The sequence below is a fragment of the Moschus berezovskii genome, chromosome X (assembly GCF_049115385.1).
Source record: "Moschus berezovskii isolate FMDL1 chromosome X, NW_MosBer_1.0, whole genome shotgun sequence".
Taxonomy (NCBI): domain Eukaryota; kingdom Metazoa; phylum Chordata; class Mammalia; order Artiodactyla; family Moschidae; genus Moschus; species Moschus berezovskii.
In genome coordinates, this window is record NC_142488.1 from 145,865,044 (window position 1) to 145,885,689 (window position 20,646).

The 20,646-nt window shown below is 44.8% G+C and overlaps 1 protein-coding gene across 2 annotated transcripts; it reads right to left on the reverse strand.

Annotated features, from left to right (window-relative positions):
* Positions 1 to 18,458: 18,458 nt before the first annotated feature.
* Positions 18,459 to 19,680, reverse strand: LOC129564082 (EKC/KEOPS complex subunit LAGE3-like). 2 transcript variants are annotated; one of them, XM_088833897.1, is made up of 3 exons: positions 19,331 to 19,680; positions 18,853 to 18,978; positions 18,459 to 18,646 (listed from the first exon to the last, which is right to left on the reverse strand). In XM_088833897.1, the coding sequence occupies exons 1-3, from the start codon at positions 19,669 to 19,671 to the stop codon at positions 18,517 to 18,519; spliced, it is 597 nt and encodes a 198-aa protein (XP_088690023.1). In that variant the 5' UTR covers positions 19,672 to 19,680; the 3' UTR covers positions 18,459 to 18,516. The 2 variants fall into 2 exon arrangements, with proteins under 2 accessions (XP_088690023.1, XP_088690022.1); XM_088833896.1 differs by having other exon boundaries at positions 18,853 to 18,975; positions 19,280 to 19,671.
* Between the last annotated feature and the right edge of the window lie 966 nt (positions 19,681 to 20,646).

Genomic DNA, 20,646 nt, shown 5'->3' on the forward strand with positions numbered 1-20,646 from the left:
TCAGCTTTACCTGTCTCTGAAACTTCTTCAAGCATCGCATTGAACTGATGCGTTAAAAGGGCATTATAATGTAATTGCTCAAGACTTAAATTCTCCTCAGTTTTACCCCATTATACATAATGTCTCAGTGGGATTCTTGTAGTCTCTGTATGAATGGTTCTCTTTTGAATATAGATTCCGGGAGGTATACCTACAATACAGAATGGCTCTTCAGAAAATGTGCTGCCCCCAACATAATGCTTTTTTCCTCACACCCCTTTTTACTAGTAGATCTGTTTCCTGCCCTAGTCAAACAAGTGAAACACCTCAGTTTTCATGAGCAAAGAATCCAGTAACGCTAGAATGAACACTTTGTGTTTTACTGGCCTTGTTTCACCTCAAGGAAAGAAAAGTGCTGGGATGATGTTTTAAGTGTTCCCAGAATGAGGGAGGAGGCAGTTAGTGTAATCTTGAGAAATTATAATTAAAAGCAAAAATCTTTTGCAGGCACTATCCTAATGCATTTTACCTGAGTTATCATGTCTAATAGTCATGATACCTTTTGGAGGTGAGGAATTGAAGCTGAGAGGCTCGGTAACTTTCTTCAGTTCTCTCAGCTAGGATCTCAAATCCAGAGGCAAGATTTGAATCTAGGTCCTTTTGATTCAAGCTTATATTTTAAGAATGAATTTATTTATATAAATTGGAGGTTAATTACTTTACCATATCTGAGTTGCTTTTGCCATTCATTGACAGGAATTAGCCATGGGTGCCACATCCTAAACACCCCTTCCACTTCCCTCCCCATTGCATCCCTCAGGATAAATCCAGTGCACTGGCCCTGAACACACTCTCTCATGCATCAAAACTGGACTGGTAATCCGTTTCACATATGGTAATACACATGTTTCAATGCTATTCTTTAGACGTTCTTTACCTCTGGGTCATTTATGCGGTCTCACATATAGGGTCATCCCTACCACCTTTCTAAATTCCATATGTATGCATTAATATACTGCATTGGTGTTTTTCTTTCTGACTTGCTTCACTGTATGTTAAGCTCCAGTTTCATCCACCTCATTAAAAGTGATTCAAATTCATCCCTTTTAATAGCTGAGTAATAATTCCACTATGTATGTGTACCACGGCTTTGTTATCCATTCCTCTAAGAATGGACCTCTAGGGTGTTTCCCTGTCCTAGCTTTGTACACAATGTTGCGATGAATACTGGGGTGCATGTGTTGCTTTCAATTCTGGTTTCCTCCGTGTGTATGCCCAGCAGTTGGATTGCTGTGTCATATGGCAGTTCTATTTCCAGTTTTTTTTTAAAGAATGTCCACACTGTTCTCCATAGTGGGTGTACTAGTTTGCATTCCCACCAACAATGTAAGACGGTTCCCTTTTCTCCACACCCTCTCTAGAATTTATTGCTTGTACACTTTTTGATAGCAGCCATTCTGACCAGCGAGTGATGGTACCTCACTGCAGTTTTGATTTGCATTTCTGTGATCATGAGTGAAGTTGGGCACCTTTTCATGTGTTTGTTAGCCATCTGCATGTCTTCTTTGGAGAAATGTCTGTTTATTTCTTTGTCCCATTTTTTGATTGGGTTGTTTATTTTTCTGGCATTGAGCTACATGAGCTGCTTGTGTACTTTTGAGATTAATTCTTTGTCAGTTGCTTCGATTGCTAATATTTTTTCCCCATTCTGAAAGCTGTCCTTCACCTTGCTTATACTGTCCTTCGTTGTGGAAAATATTTTAAGTTTAATTAGGTCCCATTTGTTTATTTTTGCTTTCATCTCCATTGCTCTGGGAGGTGGGTCATTGAGGATCCTGCTGGGATTTCTGTTAGAGAGTGTTTTGCCTATGCTTTCCTCTAGTAGATTTATAGTTTCTGGTCTTACATTTATATCTTTAATCCATTCTGAGTTTAGTTTTGTGAATGGTGTTAGAAAGTGTTCTAGTTTCGTTCTTTCACAAGTGGTTGACTAGTATTCCCAGCACCATCTGGTAAAGAGATTTTCCTTTCTCCATTGTATATTCTTGCCTCCTTTGTGAAAGGTAAGGTGTCCATAGGTGCGTGGATTTATCTCTAGGCTTTCAATTCTGTCCCATTGATCTGTATTTCTGATCTCCTTTAGGATGAACTGGTTGGATCCCCCTGCAGTCTAAGGGAGACTCAAGAGACTTCTTCACACCACAGTTGAAAAGCATCAATTCTTCAACACTCAGCTTTCTTTATATTCCAACTATCACATCTATACATGACCACTGGAAAAACCATAGCCTTGACTAGATGGACGTTTGTTGAAAAAGTAATGTCACTGCTATTTAATATGCTGTCCCATCTATTTGCCATGAAGTGATGGGACCACATGCCATGTTCTTAGTTTTCTGAATGTAGAACTTAAGCGAACTTTTTCACTCTCCTCTCTCAGTTTCATCAAGAGGCTCTTTAGTTCTTCTTCACTTTCTGCAATAAGGGTGGTGTCATCTGCATACCTTAGGTTATTGATATTTCTCCTGGCAATCTTGATGCAAGCTATGCTTCCTCACGCCCAGAGTTTCTCATGATGTACTCGGCATTTAAGTTCAATTAGGAGGTAACAGTATACATCCCTGACGTCCTCCTTTTCCTATTTGGAACCAGTCTGTTGTTCCATGTCCATTTCTAACGGTTGCTTCCTGACCTGCATACAGATTTCAAAAGAGGCAGGTCAGGTGGTCTGGTATTCCCATCTCCTTCAGAATTTCCCACAGTTTATTGTGATCCACACAGTCAAAGGCTTTGGCATAGTCAATAAAGCAGAAATAGATGCTTTTCGCGAACTCTCTTGCTTTTTCAGTGACCAGTGGATGTTGGCAATTTGATCTCCGGTTCCACTGCCTTTTCAAAAGCCAGCTTGAACATCTGGAAGTTCTCGGTTCACGTGTTGCTAAAGCCTGGCTTAGAGAATGTCAAGCATCGTCTGCATGAACACTCAATTTCCCATGCATTCTATATGTTTTTCCAGATCCACCTCAAACTCTGAAGGCCCCGTGAATTTTTACCTCATCAAGTGAAACGGAGTGTTTTGTTTTGTGCTGGGCAAGCACTGTTTTGAGTGAGTTTATGTAACAATTCAATGTTCAGAATATCCTGTGATGGAGACACCTGCACACTCCCCGTTTTCTAGATGAGGAATGTCCCGAGGCAAGGGAAGACGTTCCCGCCTTCTGCTTCTGGGGGAGTGATGTTTTCTTCTCAAGACAGAAAAATCTGCCATGAGGTGACCTTTCAACAGGTGGCAGCAGAGGCATGCGTTGAGGAAGACAGGAGAAGGGACAGCGGGGGAGGGGACGAGCCTCAAACTCCTGGGCTGATCAGGGCTAGTCAACACCTTTCTCAAACCACAGAACTACCCGCAATCTTCATAAAGAACATTCCCTGTGCAAGTGAAGAGAATGGGTTCACCCCTCTTTCTCCGCACATAAACATGACAACCATCTTAACTGTGTAGCCGGGAGCTTTCCTGGCTGATGGACATGATGGCCGTCGGGCTCAGGTGCTCTGCCAATGTGGGCTTTTCAGCCTTCTCTACAGATGGAGGTGGGTTCCCTACAGTTGAGTCTAAGCTGGATTGGGACCGCTTGCCCCGATGGAGTGTGGCAGAAAGTGATGCTGTATGACATCCAAGTCTGAGTGGCAGATGGTAATGTTGCTTCTGGACTGGTCCCAGGAGGGTGGTATCCCTGAGCTGCCTCTGGGAAGACAGTATCCTCGGAGGTCACCGCACTGGGAGCAAGCCAAGCTCCCCTAAAGTGATCCATTCCTCAGAGCCCAGCCTTACAAACATCCCAGATGGCAGACATGTGAGTGAGTGTCCCCTCAGAGGATTCTGTGACCACCTGCTTCAGCCTTCCCAGCCAAGGCCTCAGACATCACGGAGCAGAGAAAACAGTCCCCGCTGTGGCCTGTCCTAATTCCCGACCCACAGACTCCATGCACACAACTCGTGCAGGTCTTAAGACACCACCTTTTCACGGTAATTGCTTACGCAGCCACAGTAACTGGTACACATAGTGATGACTACAACAGCAGCAACACAGTAAAGAATGGTGGCCAACTATTGAGGCTTTCAATGGCTAAGTCAAAGATCTCTATTGGTAAATGTCATATTTTATTTGGAAATATGTGGGCTATTTTCAAATCTCCTTTGACATTGGTTTCTACCATAATTCCAGCGATATTACAGCAGACTCTGTTTGAACTTTTGCACCTGGCTTTATGTTCCTATGGGCTTCCCTGGGGTTTCCCTGGTGCCTCCCTGACAGTAAAGAATCTGCCTGAATTGCAGGAGACTCAGGTTTGATCCCTTGTTCAGGAAGATCCCCTGGAGAAGGAAATAGCAAACCCCTCCAGTATTCTTGTCTGGAGATGTCCGTGAACAGAGGAGCCTTTTAGGCTACAGTCCATGGGGACAAAAAGAGTTGGACACAACTGAAGAACTAACACTTTCACTTTCATGTTCTTATGTCCCTGTGTATGTTCCAGTGTCTCCTAGTTTATAGCCTGTCGGTACTTAAAATGAATGTGTATCTTACTGTTGTGTGAAAAGTAGATACATCTGAATTACGTTAAATTGGTTCATGGTGCATTTCAGATTTACTATGTCCTTCTACATTACTGTATTTACATTCCACTCATGTTGAAGAGTTTGAGATTGACACTCCAACTAAAAATCCTTATTTCTCTACTGAAAATTAACTGCAATATTTAGCAGAACTATAAGTACATTTTTTTGTATTTTTTAAGTCTCCTGTAGAAATATAAATATGCCTTCATAATTAAAACAATAAAGAAGAGACAAAGAAAGAATGGTGGCCAACATTTACGTGACCGTGGACTCGTATGTATACTAAGTATACCCACTTTTTTCATGCTCACCAATCAGTTTTCATGACAACCCTGCCAGGTCAGTACTCTTACTATCTTGAGTTCCCAGACGACAAAGCCGAGGTCCAGAGTTACTACCTATGGGAGTGCAAATCAAAACCCCAATGTGATATCATCAATGTCTTTCAGAATGTCTGTCACCAGGCGGACAACCAATAACAAGTGTTGGTGTGGATGTGGAGAAAGGGAAGCCTTGTACGTTGCTGGTGGGAAAGTAAAGTGATGCAATCACTATGGAAAAGAGTTTACAGGCTTCACAAAACGTTAAAAATTGAAAGGCCATATGATCCAGTAATCTAACACTTGAGTTTATTCAAAGAAAACAAAGCACTAATGTGAAAAGATATATGAGCTCCAATGTTTGTTGCAGTGCTATTTGCAGTAGCCAAGATGTGGAAGCAATAGAAGCATCCAATAAAAGATGAATGAACAGACAAGATGTGGTGCATGTATCAGTTGAGTTTAGTTCACTCGCTCAGTCATATCCGACTCTTTGCGACCCCATGGACTGCAGCACAGCAGGCCTCCCTGTCCATTGCCAACTCCTGGAGTTTACTCAAACTCGTGTCTTTTGAGTCAGTGATGCTTTCCAACCATCTCATCCTCCGTACATGTATATCTCAGCGATAAAGAAATGAAATCTTGCCATTTTGATGAAATGAAGGAATCTAGAGGGTATTTTGCTGATCAAAATAAGCCAGACAGAGGAAGACAAATACTGTATGTCTCTCTTATATGTGGAATGCAAAAAAAAAAATCATGAAAGTAGAGTCATAGAGACAGAAAACAAATGAGTGGCTCCCGGAAGGGTGGGGTGTGGGGAAAATAAGGGTAGGAGATGAAGAATTATAAAACCTCCACTTATGTAAAAGGTAAGTCACAAGTATGTATACATGTCAGCCCAGCAATTGTACCCAGCTGGCTGTCTAGAGAGAGCGTTTCCTGGTGAAGCCCAATGAATACCTGGCATTTAGGAGATGACACTGAAAGTCGAAGGCCCTAGAGTTGGTGGGCAGAAGATGGGAGAGAAGGGTCAGGCAGTGTGAGAGAAGCCTGCATATAGACAGAGGGTCCCCCTGGAGTCTGCCACAGACAACTGACCTCCACAGGAGTGTGAGGAAAGTAGTCAAGGTCAAGGAAAGAGCCACTGGAGAGGATAAATGGTAACACTGCCCAGCACCCAAGGTGGACAGGGACTGATGGCTGTCCCCACTGGTCACAGTGAAAAACCTCATAATTTCAGGAGGCCTGGGTCAGAGGGTTCACAGCACTGTCGCCTGAGCAGTGTGGGAAAAATATGAATCCGACCCTGAAAGGACGGATGTGAGAGTTGGACTGTAAAGAAGGCTGAGTGCCGAAGATTATACGTTTTTGAACTGTGGTGTTGAAGACTCGTGAGAGTCACTGCGACTGCAAAGATATCCAACAAGTCCATCCTAAAGGAAAAGTGAGACCTGGTGGTGTGAAGTCCTCTTACTTGAGGAGATGTAGGTAAGGAGTCAGATCTGCTGGCTATACAGAAGGCTGAGAGTTCTTTCTGTCTCTGGAATCTCTCAGGAGATTGCATTGTAGATTGTACATTCTGGTACAATGCCAGCTCAGTAAGACACCTGTTTTTATTCTGCCTTTGTGGAGATGACTTCTCGGGTGGCAAAAAACTGTGCTTTACTTTTTATTTCTTAGCTGCTAAAGTCCCTGAAACAGAGAGAGGAGCGAGGGCAGGGTGGCTGGGAAGCAGGTATCACTATGGTATGTCCACCTCAAAGTGTAGTCGCTCAGTCGTGACCGACTCTTAGCTACCCCATGGACTGCAGCCCACCAAGCTCCTCCGTCCATGGGATTTTCCAGGCAAAAGTACTGGCTTTGGTTGTCATTTCCTTCTCCAAAGTGGGTCAAACAAAGGTTTTAAGATACAAAAGGCCTTCGCAGGACAAGGAAGTCACTGGAAGGTAAGGACTGGGCTTCTCATCAACCTTTATCCTCCTCAATTGTCATCATCTTCTAATCCTGCACTTGCTCAGTGCCACGTTTGTGTAATTCACAGAGATGTTCCTTGAAGAACCTCCAGCAGGAGAGGCGCTATCCCAGTCTGCTGCCGCCACACTGAGGCTGGTGTGCTACCGTTGCCAAGAAAAGTGGAAGTTTCAATGATATTTTTCAGAGAACTATAACAAATAATCTCACAATTTGTATGGAAATACAAAAAAACTCCAATAGCTAAAGGAATCTTTAAAAAGAAGAACAGAACTGGAGGAATCAACCTGCCTGACTTCACACGATTCTATAAAGCTTCAGTCATCAAGACAGTATGATACTGGCACAAGGACAGAAATACAGATCAATCTAACAGAATTGAAATCCTAGAGATAAATCCACACACCTGTGGACACCTTATCTTTGACAAAGGAGGAAAGAATATACAATGGAGAAAGGACAATCTCTTTACCAAATGGTGCTGGGAAAACTGGTCAACCACTTGTAAAAGAATGAAACTAGAACACTTTCTAAGACCGTTCACAAAACTAGACTCAAAATGGATTAAGATATTAATGTGAGGAGAAGGAACAAGATGGTGGAGGAATAGGACGACGAGACCACTCTCTCCCCCACAAATTCAACAAAAGAACATTTGAACGCAGAGTAAAGTCCACTAAACAACTTCTGAATGCTGGCAGAGGACATCAGGCATCCAGAAAAGCAGCCCATTGTCTTCTAAAGGAGGTAGGAAAAAACATAAAAGATAAAAAGAGGGACAAAAGATTAAGGAAGGAGCTCTGTTCCAGGAAGGGAGGCTTTAAAAAGAGAGAAGTTTCCAAACACCAGGAAACACTCTCACTGGCGAATCTGTGGCGAGCCTTGGAATCTCAGAGGGCCACATAACCCTCTTTTTTTTAAAGATTTTTAAAAAACCCACAGATTGCCTGCCAAATGGTAACTCCCAGCGGAGAAGCAGACGCCTGCATACGCCATTAGCAAGCGGGGACTGGGCAGGGAGGAGCCGGCTGAACTGCTTAGAGAGAGGACTGGGCTTGAATGCCGCGAGAACAATTTGAGAGAACTGGGGAGAGCAAAGTAGAGTGGGATAGCTTCCGCACGAAAAGGCGGAAGGCTCTAACCTAAGACTCGGCCAGCCCCGCTCTCAGAATAAAGGACTGAGCAGAGTGAGCCGGCTGGTGTCAGCCCATCCCCCATCCCCCGCCGAGAAGGCAGGGAGGTCAGCCAGAGCCTGAGGGGGCAACCGCAGCCCCAGAAAGGCATCTGATACAAACTGCAGGCAGGCTTGTTGCTAATCAGGACTTCTTGGGCTAGGGCCGGTCGATATCCCCCTGAGAAGGTGCGCCAGTTGTACACCCAGAAAAATGAGTGGCGGGGACTGGGGAGGCGATAAGTCGCAGAGACCGCACTCACCAAACACCTGGTCCCCTGAGCTGCTTGGATGGGGCTAGGCACAAAACGCAGGCCCAACCAAGTCTGCGACTTTGTGGAGTACCTGAGATCCTGAACTTGAGCCGCTCAGACCTGGGAAGTGCATACAACCCGGCGCTGGCCTTGGACAGTTCCCGGCAGAGCAATCTAGAGCCTGTGCAGTGTAGACTGGGACAGCACACGCACCGTGAGTGGGGGCAAACCCAATGTGGCCGAGACGCTGAGAGCACTCCCCACAGACGCCAGAGATATTCGTCTGCAGCGTTCCTCCCTTCCCAGAACAGGACTGAACAACTGAGCCTTAACAAGTGTCCACCCACCCCCTAGTATCAGGGTGGAAATTAGACACTGAAGAGACCAGCAAACAGAAGCTAAAACAGAGGGAACCACCTTGGAAATGACAGATAGAGTAGTCTAGAGGCTACTCCAAGAATAAGACCAAAAACCAGAGGCAAGAGGCTTAAGCCTGAATCCTGAGAACACCAGAGAACTCCTGACTCCAGAGAACATTAATCGATAGGAGCTCATCAAACGTCTCCATACCTACACTAAAACCAAGCACCACCCAAGGGTCAACAAGTTCCAGAGCAAGACATACCACGCAAATTCTCCAGTAACACAGGAAACTAGCCCTGAGCTTCAATATACAGGCTGCCCAAAGTCACTTCAAACCCACTGACATCTCATAACTCATTACTGGACACTTCATTGCACTCCAGAGAGAAGAAATCCAGCTCCACCCACCAGAACACCGACACAAGCTTCCATAACCAGGGAACCTTGACAAGTCACCCGTCCAACCCCACACACAGTGAGGAAACAACATAATAAAGAGAACTCCACAAACTGACAGAAGACGGAAAGGCCACCCCAAGCAAAGGAATATAACCAAGATGAAGAGGAGGAGTAAGGACCACGATAAATGCCCACCAACACAAACAAAAGAGGAAGATATAGGGAATCTACCTGATGAAGAATTTCGAATTTTGGTGGCGAAAATGATTCAAAATCTTGAAAGCAAAATGGAGTTACAGATAAATAACCTGGAGAAAAGGATTGAGAAGATGGAAGAAAGGTTTAATAAGGACTTAGAGGAAATAAAAAAGAGTCAATATACAATGAATGATGCAATAGATGAGATCAGAAACACTCTGGAGGGAACAAACAGTAGAATAACAGAGGCAGAAGACAGGATAAGCGAGCTAGAAGATAGACTTGTAGAAATAAATGAAACAGAGAGGAAAAAAGTAAAATGAATTAAAAGAAATGAGAACAATATTAGAGACCTCTATGACAATGGGAAACGCTCCAACATTCGAATCATAGGAGTCCCAGAAGAAGAAGACAAAAAGAAAGACCATGAGAGAATACTTGAGGAGATAATAGTTGAAAACTTCCCTAAAATAGGGAAAGAAATAATCACCCAAGTCCAAGAAACCCAAAGAGTCCCCAACAGGATAAACCCAAGGCGAAATACTCCAAGACACATATTAATCAAATTAACAAAGATCAAGCACAAAGAACAAATATTAAAAGCAGCAAGGGAAAAGCAGCAAATAACACACAAGGGGATTCCCATAAGGATAACAGGCGGTCTTTCAACAGAAACTCTTCAGGCCAGGAGGGAATGGCAAGACATACTTAAAGTGATGAAAGAAACTAACCTACAGCCCAAAATACTGTAACCAGCAAGGATCTCATTCAAATATGAAGGAGAAATCAAAAGCTATACAGACAAGCAAAAGCTGAGAGAATTCAGCATCGCCAAACCAGCTCTCCAACAAATGCTAAAGGATCTTTTCTAGACAGGAAACACAGAAAGAGTGTATAAACCTGAACCCAAAGCAATAAAGAAAATGGCTACGGGATCGTACTTATCAGTAATTACCTTAAACGTATATGGGTTGAATGCCCCAACCAAAAGACAAAGTCTGGCTGAATGGATACAAAAACAAGACCCCCATTTATGTTGTCTGCAAGAGACCCAGCTCAAAACGAGGGACACACACAGATTGAAAGTGAAGGGCTGGAAAAAGATATTCCATGCAAATAGAGACCAAAAGAAAGCAGGAGTAGCAATACTCGTATCAGATAAAATAGACTTTAAAACAAAGGCTGTGAAAAGAGACAAAGAAGGAAACTACATAATGATCAAAGGATCAATCCAAGAAGAAGATATAACAATTATAAATATTTATGCACCCAACATAGGAGCACCACAATATGTAAGACAATTACTAATAAGTATGAAAGGGGAAATTAACAACAATGCAATAATAGTGGGAGATTTTAATACCCCACTTACATCTATGGATAGATCAACTAAACAGAAAATTAAGAAGGAAACACAAACTTTAAATGATACAATAGACCAGTTAGACCTAATAGATCTCTATAGCACATTTCACCCCAAAACAATGAATTTCACCTTTTTCTCAAGCACACATGGAACCTTTTCCAGGATAGATCACATCCTGGGCCATAAATCTAGCCTTGGTAAATTCAAAAAAATTGAAATCATTCCAAGCGTCTATTCTGACCACAATGCAGTAAGATTAGATCTCAATTACGGGAGAAAAACTATTAAAAATGCCAACATATGGAGACTGAAAACCACGCTACTGAATAATGAACAAATCATAGAAGAAATCAAAAGAGAAATCAAAATATGCATAGAAATGAATGAAAATGAAAATACAACAATCCAAAACCTCTGAGACACTGTAAAAGCAGTGCTAAGGGGGAAGTTCATAGCAATAGAGGCACACCTCAAGAAACAAGAAAAAAGTCAACTGAATAACCTAAGTCTACATCTAAAGCAACTAGAAAAGGAAGAAATGAAGAACCCCAGGGTCAGTAGAAGGAAAGAAATCGTAAAAATCAGGGCAGAGATAAATGCAAAACAAACAAAAGAGACCATAGCAAAAATCAACAAAGCCAAAAGCTGGTTCTTTGAGAAGGTAAATAAAATTGACAAACCACTAGCCAGACTCATCAAGAAACAAAGGGAGAAGAACCAAATCAATAAAATTAGAAATGAAAATGGAGAGATCACAACCGACAACACCGAAATACAAAGGATTATTAGAGAATACTATCAGCAATTATATGGCAATAAAATGAATAACCTGGAAGAAATGGACAAATTCCTAGAAAAGTACAATTTTCCAAAACTGAACCAGGAAGAAATAGAAAATCTGAACAGACCCATCACAAGCACGGAATTAGAGGCTGTAGTCAGGAATCTTCCAGCAAACAAAAGCCCCGGTCCAGACGGCTTCACAGCCGAATTCTACAAAAAATTTAGAGAAGAGCTAACACGTATTCAACTCAAACTCTTCCAGAAAATTGCTGAGGAAGGGAAACTTCCAAGCTTATTCTATGAGGCCACCATCACCCTAATCGCAAAACCTGGTAAAGACCCACAAAAAAAGAATACTACAGGCCAATATCACTGATGAACATAGATGCAAAAATCCTTAACAAAATTCTAGCAATCAGAATCCAACAACATATTAAGAAGATCATACATCATGACCAATTGGGCTTTATCCCAGGAGTGCAAGGATTCTTCAATATACGCAAATCAATCAACGTAATATACCACATTAACAAACTGAAAAATAAAAATCATATGACTATCTCAATAGATGCAGAGAAAGCCTTCGACAAAATTCAATATCCATTTATGATAAAAACCCTCCAGAAAATGGGAATAGAAGGGACATACCTCAACATAATAAAAGCTATATATGACAAACACACAGCAAACATTATCCTCAATGGTGAAAAACTGAAAGCATTTCCCCTAAAGTCAGGAACAAGATAAGGGTGCCCACTCTCACCACTACTATTCAACATAGTTCTGGAAGGTTTGGCCACAGCAATCAGAGCAGAAAAAGACATAAAAGGAATCCAAACTGGAAAAGAAGAAGTAAAACTTTCACTGTTCACTGATGACATGATCCTCTACACAGAAAACCCTAGAGACTCTACCAGAAAACTACTAGAGCTAATCAATGATTACAGTATCGTTGCAGGATATAAAATGAACACACAGAAATCCCTTGCATTCCTATACACTAATAATGAGAAAATAGAAAGAGAAATTAAGAAAACTATTCCATTCACTGTTGCAACGAAAAGAATTAAATACTTAGGAATATATCTACCTAAGGAAACAAAAGCCTTGTACGTAGAGAACTATAAAACACTACTGAAAGTAATCAAAGAGGACACTAATAGATGGAGAAATATAACATGTTCATGGATTGGAAGAATAAATACTGTAAAAATGAGTATACTACCCAAAGTAATTTATACATTCAATGCAATCCTTATCAAGCTACCAACGATATTTTTCACAGAACTAGAACAAATAATCTCACAATTTGTATGGAAATACAAAAAACCTCAAATAGCCAAAGCAATCTTGAGGAAGAAAAATGGAACTGGGGGAATTAACCTGCCGGACTTCAGGCTCTAGTACAAAGCCACAGTCATCAAGACAGTATGGTACTGGCATAAAGACAGAAATATAGATCAATGGAACAAAACAGAAAGCCCAGAGATAAATCCACGCACCTATGGACACCTTATCTTTGACAAAGGAGGCAAGAATATAAAATGGAGAAAAGACAGTCTCTTTAACAAGTGGTGCTGGGAAAACTGGTCAGGCACTTGTAAAAGAATGAAACTAGAACACTTCCTAACACCATACACCAAAAGAAACTCAAAATGGATTAGAGAGCTAAATGTAAGACCAGAAACTATAAAACTCCTAGAGGAGAACGTAGGTAAAACACACTCTGACATAAATCCCAGCAGGATCCTCCAAGACCCACTTCCCAGAATATTGGAAATAAAAGCAAAAATAAACAGATGGGACCTAATTAAAATCAAAAGCTTCTGCACAGCAAAGGAAACTCTAAGCAAGGTGAAAAGACAGCCTTCAGAATGGGAGAAAATAATAGCAAATGAAGCAACTGATAAAGGATTAATCTCCAAAATATACAAGCAGCTCCTGCAGCTCAATTCCAGAAAAGTAAATGACCCAATCAAAAAATGGGCCAAAGAACTAAACAGACATTTCTCCAAAGAAGACATAAAGGTGGCTAACAAACACATGAAAAAATGCTCAACATCCCTCATAATCAGAGAGATGCAAATCAAAACCACAATGAGATACCATTTCACACCAGTCAGAATGGCTGCTATCCAAAAGTCTACATGCAATAAATGCTGGAGAGGATGTGGAGAGAAGGGAACCCTCTTACACTGTTGGTGGGAATGCAAACTAGTACAGCCACTCTGGAGAACAGTGTGGAGATTCCTCAAAAATCTAGAAATAGAACTGCCATATGATCTAGCAATCGCACTTCTGGGCATACACACCGAGGAAACCAGAATTGAAAGAGACACATGTACTCCAATGTTCATTGCAGCACTGTTTGTAATAGCCAGGACATGGAAGCAACCTAGATGTCCATCTGCAGACGAATGGATAAGAAAGCTTTGTTACATATACACAGTGGAGTGTTATTCAGCCATTAAAAAGAATACATTTGAATCAGTTCTAATGAGGTGGATGAAACTGGAGCCTATTATACAGAGTGAAGTCAGCCTGAAAGAAAAACACCAATACAGTATACTAACGCATATATATGGAATTTAGAAATATGCAAATGATAACCCTGTATACGAGATAGCAAAAGAGACACAGATGTATAGAACAGTCTTTGGGACTCTGTGTGAGAGGGTGAGGGTGGGATGATTTGGGAGAATGGCATTGAAACACGTATGTTGTCATATGTGAAATGAATCACAAGTTCAGGGTCGATGCGTGTTATAGGATGCTCGGGGCTGGCGTGCGGGGATGACCCTGAGGGAGGATAAAGGGAGGAGGGAGATGGGAGGGGGGTTCAGGAGGGGGAACTTATGTAAACCCGGGACGAATTCATGTCAATGTATGGCATAAAAACCAATATAATATTGTAAAATAATTTGCCTTCAAAAAAAATTAATTACTTAAAAAAAAGATATAAATGTGAGACCAGAAACTATAAATATACGAGTGGAAAGCATAGGCAAAACACTTTCTAACAGAAATCCCAGCAAGATCCTTAGTGACCCAGGCCCAGAACAACGGAGATGAAAGCAAAAATAAACAAATGGGAACGAATTAAACTTAAAATTTTTGCACAATGAAGGACAGGATAAGCTAGGTGAAAGACAGTCTTCAAAATGGGAAAAAAGTAATACCCATTGAAGCAACTGACAAAGAATTAATCTCAAATGTATACAAGCAGCTCATGTAGCTCAATGCCAGAAAAATAAACAACCCACAAAAAATGAGCCAAAGGAATAAACAGACATTTATCCAAAGAAGACATACAGATGGCAAACAAACACATGAAAAGGTGCCCAACTTCACTCATTATCACAGAAATGCAAATCAAAACTGCAATGAGGTACCATCACACGCTGGTCAGAATGGCTTCTATCAAAAAACGTCAGACAATAAACGCTGGAGAGGGTGCCGAGAAAGGACATGCGGACATCCCACTTCCAGTCCCCAGGTCCGGCTTTAGACCACCCACCCCCAGATCACCTTGGGGGAATTGTGCACCACAGCCCATCAGGCCACCCCTATGTTCCCCAGGGCACCTGGTGGCAGTTCACGGGCTGCTAGCTCTGGACACCTTTGGTCCCTGACTCCCCTTCTGTGTCCCAATGTCATGCCCCACACAGCCTGTGAAGCCTCTAGTGCTCATCTTCGTGAGCTCCTCCGCCAACCACTGCCCTACAACCCCAGTGAACCTGCAGGCTCCTCAGAAAGTATAGAACTCCAGCAGCAGGCCTCGCGGGGCTTTACCCAAGGCCAAAGCCTCCACACCTTGCACTGGCACACTTGATGGCCCCAGTGCCTGAGGGGCCGCCCCAGCCACAGTGCCGTGCTCTGCAGCCTGCTCTCAGCCTACAGTGGATCTGTGGGCTCCAATATCATGTGACATTCTTGCAACACACACTCCACTGCCCAGAAAGCCCAATCCGCTGTCAAAGGACTGCATGACCACCACGTGTCCCTCCTAGAGGACAACAGAAGCTGAAGAGAGACTGAGCACCTCACGAATTACCTATGCTTCTGTGAAAGGATGTACACAGTGCATCTGTGCACTCTGCTCAGGGCACCTCCTCACACTAGATTGGTTACCAGCTAGCTTGCCCGGCTGTCCATGTGCCACTAGGGAGGTCACATGAGGCCAGAGGGACTCAGCTCCCTCATCAAACTATGCTCCCTTCAGGAGCCCTCAATGCACCTGCCCACACGGGCCCCACCTCTAATGGCCCAGACGGTGTAGAATGGACACCGCCAAGTGTCTACAGAGACACTGCCGTGAAAGGATATTGGCTTTCTACTCCCAAGTCTTTGACCGAGGCTCCTAAACATATGCTCAGGGCGATAAGAGTTAATGTCCCTCCCCCACATCCTCCAACACCTCCCCAAAATAAACCTCAAAGTAAAACACACAGCAGGGGAAGAGTAGGACCTCCAAGCAGAGAGGTCTTCTACAGGCTGGGGGGTCAGGACTGATGGGCGTCCTCCCTGAGCCCACTAAAAAGGACCATGTCTAGACACTAGTACATCACAAAGGCCCATCTCCAAACTCCAGTCCCAGGGCATAGGGCTTCAAAATGGGAACTGAGGGTGTAACGGGGACACGGACACTCAGTCCACAGGCCAGTGCTACTGGCTTCCCCATCTATGCTCACATGAGCCTTTTCGGTAGGGAGACAGTGATTGACCAAACCAAACAGAGAAACCACATCTCTCCTTCCTGATGATCCACCTTAGCTATACTGACAGGTGTGACATCCACGGCCGCAGAGGTCCCCAGCTGAGGGACAGATGGAAACAGGTAAGTAAGATTTCCTGACATAACAGCATTAAAGCAAGACAAAGCCATGTGCCCTAAGAAAGTTCCTGAAATCTGAGGAGCTGTAGAGGTGACAGCAGCTGTGGTAACCTATGGTCACTACTTTCTCTGCAATTCCGCTCAGGGGTCCCCTTCCCTCCTTATGCACCCTGGTGGCTGGCCGGGGCCAGGCTTCCCCTGCTGTCCTGGCAAGTGGTGTGGACCCTCCTGCGCCTGGGTTACCACTCCCACCACATCTCATGCCCAAGAGATGACAGGGGCCCTCTAGGTTCCTCTCACCTATTTCCAGGTCACTCCTCAACCTGAGGGACTGTTTCCCATCTGTCCCCAACGCTGCCCTCCCCCAGAGGCTGTGCAGAGGTGTCACTCAAGAGGCTCCCACCATCGGGCTTCCGGTGTCGCTGGTGGAGATTTAACAATGGCATCTCCACAGACAGAAGGAGCCCTGCCTTTGATGACCTCTGTGCTGCACACACCCAGGACAATCGACTGTAGGCCGCCCAAAAAAGCCACCACCACAAAGTGCCTGGATGGCAAAAAAGATGCTCCTTGTTGGCTGTCATCAGCAGTGAAACCCCAGGGCCACAAACTGCCTCTCACCATACACAGGCACTCTGCTCTGAGTCTCTGTGCCTCCCACGAGGGTCACCAACACTCCCATCTCACTTTTCCTCCCACACCACGCATGACAATCAGTAACTACGTGGCACCACCTGGACCCATCTAGAATGTGGGTTCCACAATTGCAGCTTTGATTTTTCCAACGTGTGCCACAGCAGGGGCTCACTAGACTAAGGTAGAAGATGGTGAGTGGCCGAAACACACAACCGTCCAGCATCTTCCCTCTGCCTCTTATTGTTCATACACTCATGTGTGACTCTTCACAAATCATGGATTGCAGTGCCCCAGGCTTCCCTGACTTTCACCATCCCCTATAACATGGTCAAATTCATATCCATCGAGTCGGTGATGCCACCCAACCAACTCATCCCCTGTCGTCCCCTTCTCTTCCTGCCTTCAATCTTTCTCAGCAACAGGGTCTTTTTTCCCTGAGTCAGCTCTTCGCATCAGGTGGCCAAAGTGTTGGAGCTTTTGTTTTCTCAGAAATCAGTTAAAATGCATGAATTGGAAAAAAAGAAAGAAAAAAAGAAATGTGTATTTATTACAGAACAAATGATTGTCTATGTAGGAAGACCAAAGGGATGTATAAGAGAGTTATTACAATTAATTAGTGAGTTTATCAAGCTTTCAGGATACAAGGATACTCTTGAGAGGACGAGGACGGCAAGGGGAGCAGACAAGTCCATCCTAAAGGAAATCTAACCTGAACATTCATTGGAAGGATTGATGCTGATCCTGAAGCTCCTATACTTTGGCTACCTGATGTGAAGGGCCAACTAACTTGAAGAGACCCTGATGCTGGGAAAGATCGAAGGCAACAGGAGAAGGGGGAGACAGAGGATGAGAGGGTGAGCATCACCCACTCAATGGACATGAATTTGAGCAAATTTTAGGAGATAGTGGAGGACAGAGGAGTCTGGTTTGCTACAGTCCATGAGGGCACAAATACTCGGACATGAATTACAGACTGAGAACATTCAGGTTTTATAAGAAAAATGAAAAGTGCACTTGCTCCGTGTAGTCTGACTTTTGCACCCCCATGAATTGTAGCCTGCAAGATCCACTGTCCAGGATTTCTCAAGGCAATAATACTAGAGTGGATTGCCATTACTTTCTCCAGAGGATATTCCCAACGGAGAGATTGAACCTGGGTCTACCCCACTTCAGGCAGATTCTTTACCATCTGAGCCACCACGGAAGGCCTCTGGTGATTTATCTTAATATTTAATATAAGTATAAAATGAGAACTTATCCCAAAATTAATACTGAATGACAGTATACAGCTTTCTTATTCTCCCACTTCTTCCATTGTCTTCAATTATGTTGTACTCCTTGAATATCTGAATCTCAGAACCTCCTCTTCAACTGAAAGACAAATGCAGTATGAGGAAATGAAGAAGCTAAAAATAAAGTCAGACAAAGCACAGGAGCTCAGTTTTATTTTCTGCAGTTAACAATCACCAAACTATTTTCTGCAGTTAACAATCACCAAACAAACTATGGAGACACTGAGCCTCCAAGCTGCACCTTAAGCATAAGATGAAGCCAAATCAAACTACTGCAGAAAGCAATGCCCTGTGGAAGGACACTTGAGGCTAGGGCACATAGGCTAGGTTTACACCCCTCTTCCGTGCTGAGAAACGGGGGCCCCAAAGTGCTGCAAGGACCGCATCATCAGGGAAAGCTGCTCCTGACAGAAAGTTGCAGACCTCTGGAGCAGGCCTGAGTCTTCAGCAGTCAAGCGGCTATAAGGGAGCAAAAGTGAAATTCAAGTTCCCGCCGAGAAGGAGGAAGAGGAGCATGTCCTCCCTCTGTTCCCGCACACCGACAAGCCCAAACCACCACACTTTTCCTTGAGGTTTAACCCTCCATTGTGGCTCCTCCTGGGCCCAGACTGGCCCTGGCCACCACCCATCACCCCCGCCCCGGCCCAACCCACTTTAGAACTTACAGAACCAGCATGCGGCCATTAACTTCGATCTCCTTCTGAATTGGCCCTCGCAGTCGAGTACGTTGATTCAGGATCTGGCGGGCGATGTCAGCCTCCGCGTGCGATGAGAAAAGCACGTTGAGGCTGCTGGTGGAGATATGGTTAAGGCACCATCCGCATTTCTCATTTTGCCTATGTCAGACTCCCTGCTCACTGAGACATGCATTCTCCCACAAGGACGCTGCCTAGAATGTCCAGACCTCCCAGACTATACCCTGAGGACAGCCTAGATATCAGCGCCCGGCCCTCTGTCTCTCTTCAGGTTGTTTTTCCTATCTTCCCCTGGCGGCCAGACAAGCCCTGACCCATACTCTACAACTCCCCAGAGTACCCTCCTCCTACACTTTAGGCCTCACCAACAGCAACTCCTAAACCACCCCTAGCCGACACCCTGACCCCCGTGGCCAACTGGCCCAGCAGGGGTCCTGGAATAGGATACAACTGGAGAGCTCGATTACTCTGAACGGTGGCTCCAGGTGCAGCATCTCCACCAGGCCCTGGAGTGTGGGGTGCCCCCGGGATCTGTGGAATGGCACTGGCTGCACCACCTGACTCTCTTGCAGTGCTGAGGACTCTGGGATTAGCCAGGTCGGCGTGACCAGCAGGAACGCCACGACTGACGGCGTCACCAGGGCCAGGTGGGACGGCAGGGCCAGCGTGGCCACCAACACCACCCGGCATGCTGTGGCTGCCACGTACTGTGCCCGCTGCCAAGGCCACGTCACCAGCTTCTTCATTGGCTGCCCTGGTGGCTGCTCCACTGTGTGCCTCAGACTCCATCTTGAATCCCCTCCCCCTCCCGCAGCGGCGGGAAAGACTCAACCGTCCCCACAGATCACAGCCCTGCAAGGCGGTCCTGCAGCTCAGCATAGGCAGAGCGCATGCGCACAGATACCCTAGTACCGCCTCACGATTGTTTCCCATGGACCATTGGTTCTCGCGATGATTGCAGGCTCTCGGGCAATGGGTGACCCTGCTGAAACTTCATGCAGTAGTGTGCCGTGTCGCCCACAAGTGCCTTTGCAGATGCACACCCACCTGCTCTGGACACTGTAAGTCAGTCCTGCCTCAGGCCTGGAAACCTGCTAAATGGTTTAGCGGTGTGGCCCCTGGGTATGTGGGCGCCAGCTCCTCATTGCGTGTGCTCAAACAGACCCCGCCCCCCTCTTCAGCGTACGGGACTGTTTCTGTCCCAAGCCTGTAAACCCCAAGTGAGCCCCAGTCCCTGTGCACCTCCATGTCTGTGCCGCTGCCAACCTGGTCATGGTCACAGGTGACCATCCTGCTGAGCGCAGGTCCTTGTCATCGACTTCCAGATAGAAGTCAGGCACGACTGGTTCATGCCTGGTCTGTACCCGTGGTGTCCCACACGTAGCTCACATGTGTGTTCTTGTGTGTCAAATCTGTTTCATGCACATGGGCATCTGCCTGTCCGTGTGTGTGTGTGTGTGTGTGTGTGTGTGTGTGTTTGTGCGCTCACGTGCGTGCGCCGAGAGAGAGAGCATATGCACAGGTGCATGTACGTGTGTGAGTGAGAATGTGGTCACGTGCATGCACATGAGAGTGTACGTGTTCTTGTGCACAGGGTCTTTCACATGGGCGTGTGTGTGTGTCTGTTTGAAAGAGCACGTGTCAGAGGCATGCACTTTGGCATCTCTGTGTGCTTGTGTTCATGCGTAGGCGCATTTGCATGGTGGTGGATAGGACCCTGTCCTGGAGTGCCGAGATTAGGGATGTGGAGTGGGCTGTACCTGG

What these genes read in the sequence shown, in the direction of transcription:
- LOC129564082 (XM_088833896.1), bottom strand. Translation starts at nt 19,671, where the DNA reads ATGGAGTCTGAGGCACACAGTGGAGCAGCCACCAGGGCAGCCAATGAA. An exon ending in TTGGCCACGGGGGTCAGGGT is followed by an intron (nt 18,976 to 19,279) that starts GTCGGCTAGGGG and finishes CTCCACCAGCAG; the next exon opens with CCTCAACGTGCTTTTCTCAT. An exon ending in AATGGCCGCATGCTGGTTCT is followed by an intron (nt 18,647 to 18,852) that starts GTAAGTTCTAAA and finishes GCTCCCTTATAG; the next exon opens with CCGCTTGACTGCTGAAGACT.